Below are 3,574 nucleotides of genomic sequence, written 5' to 3'. Positions count from 1 at the left end.
AATTAAATAGAACCTTGAATGCTTCTTTTGCTTTCATTTGCTTGGCAACCTCCTTCCTTTTCTTTTAAATTAATCTAAAATAGAATAATAGAAGCTTTAGCCTTGAGTGCATTCCAGTTAGAAAGAATGGAGGCTAAACTGAAGCAGAAATCATAGAATGCAGACAAGGTAATATTGAGCTGAAGATGGCTCTGTATACCATACATTTTGTTATAACAATATTCTGCCCTTAATATTAATATATGAGGTGAGGTTATTACTATATACATTTTGAGTAATGTTCTTAATGGTGGGGATAAGCTTATACTAGTCCATACTTCTTTATTTAGCTCTGTGATTAACCATATGTATCATTAAGACACCTAGGGCTAGGGCAGCCAAAGTACCAAATCTGTGACTTTGATCTCATGAAAACTCATCACATATCTTTTTTTCTTTTTTCTTTTTTTTTTTTTTTGAGATGAAGTCTTGACCAGTCGCACAGGCTGGAGTGCAGTAGCTGGCACACTCTCAGCTCACTGCAACTTCTGCCTCTCAGGTTCAAGCGATTCTCCTGCCTCAGCCTCCCGAGTAGCTGGGACTCCAGGCATGCGGCACTACACCTGGTTAATTTTTGCATTTTTAGTAGAGATGGGGTTTCACCATGTTGGCCAGGCTGGTCTTGAATTCCTGACCTCAGGCGATCTGCCCACCTCGGCCTCCCAAAGTGCTGGGATTACAGGCGTGAGTCACTGTGCCTGGCCATCATCACGTGCCTGGCCATCATCACATATCTTTATGGTTAACAAATCTACTGTGCTATACTGGGAAGTCTATAAATATGAGTGCAAATTAATAAGCTAAAACATCTGAATGTGACTGAATTTAAAAAACTGTGGTATACATTTTCTAAGATTTGTAGCCTAAAATTAACACTTGTATACAATATTAAGTAACTTGTGAACATTTTTACCACAAGCAAAGAGAACAATGTAATTCTAAACAAACTTGTTTTTGGGCTGGTGCTTGGTCTGGGTGTAGTAATAATGAAACTCTTAAATATTCTAATTGTCAGTTTTAGGCATAGCTTTAGAAGAAAATTTATGGGCCGGGTGTGGTGGCTCACGCCTGTAATCCCAGCACTTTGGGAGGCCGAGGTGGGTGGATCACCTGAGGTCAGGAGTTTGAGATCAGCCTGGTCGACATGGTGAAATCCCGTCTCTACTGAAAATACAAAAATTAGCCAGGCATGGTGGTACGTGCCTGCAGTCCCATCTACTCGGGAGGCTGAGGCAGAAGGATCACTTAAACCCAGGAGGCAGAGGTTGCAGTGAGTTGAGATCGCGCCACTCCACTCCAGCCTGGGCGACACAGCAAGACTCAGTCTCAAAAAAAAAAAAAATTATGTTCCTTTAAATCCAACACAACCATAATCTATAAAATATAGTAGTCTTGTGTATTTCTTTCTGCCATTTTTTTTACGAATTTCATAGATATACAAATGTGACCATGAGGTAAACAAGAGAGGAACTTTATCTAAGGGAACAAAACACCAACAAAAACTGGCTTCCAGGACATCAGGGTTGTCCCACACATTACTGAAAATGAAAATTTTTATGAGGCCTTATATCAAGAATCATAAACATAGTTACAAAACATGTAAGAGAACAAAAAAGATGGAGGTCCCAAACTAGCACATAAAATAACAAGCTTCAAGAGTGTCTCACCTTCTTCCCGTCTTAAATTCCGTTCAATGTTTGCTACACAGGAAGCACAAGTCATGCCAGTGACCTGTATGTAACACTTAGATGAAGTCTTTGCTTCCTCCTTGTCTTGAACTGGTGTCATCCCTTTAGTATAAAATTCATTAGTTGAAGTCAAAAGTGGCATTTCCGATGAAGGCTGAGCTATTACTACCAAGGGCTCATTCGTGTCTGTGGAAAGGGAAAGATTCTTTTCATTTGCAGTATTGATCATTCAACTGCATCATTGCCTCGCTCACAATCCATACCTCCAGGCACTGACAATCTATTCTTTTAAAACCAGCAAGTTCCTACTATCCATTAGCATTAAGTTATCTCTACACTTTTCTCTGCAGTGACTTCCTATGTCAATACTTCCCGTCCCAATTCCCAGGAAAATCTGAGCTACCTGAATAAACAAAACTTTTTTTCTTCTAGCCATTATCTCCACTCCCAATCACAGAGAGTAGTTTGTTAATGGATAGTTCTTATTTTTATAATGAAATTTTACCATCATGTTGATGACTGGCATACTGGCATCGAAGCAATTCACAATATATTAAGTGGAACAAAAAAGCAATTTGCAAAAAGCATTGCAGTGTCTAAATACATGTTTTTAAAATTTTTAGGTATGCATAGATGAGAACATGCATAAGGAAGGCTAGGGTTACATACAAAACTATTAAGCAATGGCAGGCAAGAGAATGACAGACAGATGAATACAATTTCCTCTATCTAATACTGTCTATATTCTTTTGAAATTTTTCAACAACAATTAATATTAAAAAATTTCAAATGTCTGTGGACAGTGGAAGAGAGGCAAGGAATAAGTCAGCAAAGATCATTTTGGCACAATGGAGTATTGGAGAAATATTTATGGCTGTAGAAGTTCATATCATCCCAGAAGCTCCCTGAAGTCTCCGAACATCTGCTAATTTGTTTTTAGTTTATGCCCACTGGCCAAGATAATTTTACCTCACAACGAAAGGATAAATTATTCTAACACATCCTGCACTTGGAAAAAAAAAAAAAAAAGCAAAGATTTCTCCTCCCCCTGGAGAAAAGGAAGAAAGAGCAAATTTCCACTAGCGCTATCTAATGTTCATTCTTGTCCTTAGACAAAACACCAGCTCATGTCTATTTAGCTTAGGGAACACAAAGGAAACCTGCACAGAAGACTTGGTTGCAAGGATGTTGAAGTGAGCATGTTTGGAAGAAACTTTAACAAAAGCCTGCATTTCCCACAGAATCAATGTATGACTTCTCAATAAGTATAATGCCTCTAAAACTGATGCATGATACAAATCACCTGGGAGTGCTGTAAAATGGGCGTTGGCTCAAGTACATCTAAAGGTGGGTCTGAGTTCTCATTTCACCAAGCTCTGAGGTTGATGGCAGTGCTGCCAGCCTAGGTCTGAGTATAGCAAGACACTTAAAAGAAATTCAACTTTTATTTTAGATTCGGGGTACGTGTACAGCGTTATCAACATGGAACACTCGCATGACACTGATGTTTGGATTTGGATGATTCAGCAAAGGACACTTTGACATACAGTGTTCCTAATTAGCCCATCTCTGGTCTAATGAATCACTTAGAAAGATACTGATTCAGAATTGTGAGAACATTATTTACGAACATAGACTGTTGAAATTTACAAATATGTACTGCTGTTAATGTTTTTTCAAAACCAAAGAAATACAAAAAAACAACAAAAGGAGGCTCAGTACCAAAAGACATCGCTTGGTTCTGAAATACAAACCATTATTTGTTATCTCAACCAGAAGGTCCTTCATTCTCTCATAATTACTCATTGAGACTTAATTCATGACTTGGACAATGAAAAAGTTTATTC

General features: G+C 38.2%; 1 protein-coding gene across 1 annotated transcript in view; it reads right to left on the bottom strand.

Annotated features, from left to right (window-relative positions):
- Positions 1-1,910, bottom strand: part of LOC108532863 (copper-transporting ATPase 1) — a gene marked incomplete at its 3' end in the record, with an annotated part of 17,846 nt that extends 15,936 nt beyond the window's left edge. Inside the window, exon 1 of the mRNA XM_017877137.1 lies at positions 1,707-1,910. Coding sequence (XP_017732626.1) covers positions 1,707-1,869 — 163 coding nt within the window. The remainder of the gene's footprint in view (positions 1-1,706) is intronic.
- Between the last annotated feature and the right edge of the window lie 1,664 nt (positions 1,911-3,574).

This window comes from Rhinopithecus bieti, unplaced genomic scaffold (assembly GCF_001698545.2).
Source record: "Rhinopithecus bieti isolate Rb0 unplaced genomic scaffold, ASM169854v2 scaffold_11253, whole genome shotgun sequence".
NCBI classification, from domain to species: Eukaryota; Metazoa; Chordata; class Mammalia; order Primates; family Cercopithecidae; genus Rhinopithecus; species Rhinopithecus bieti.
The sequence above is the reverse complement of the archived record's forward strand: the minus strand, read 5'-3'. Positions and strand labels throughout refer to the sequence as shown.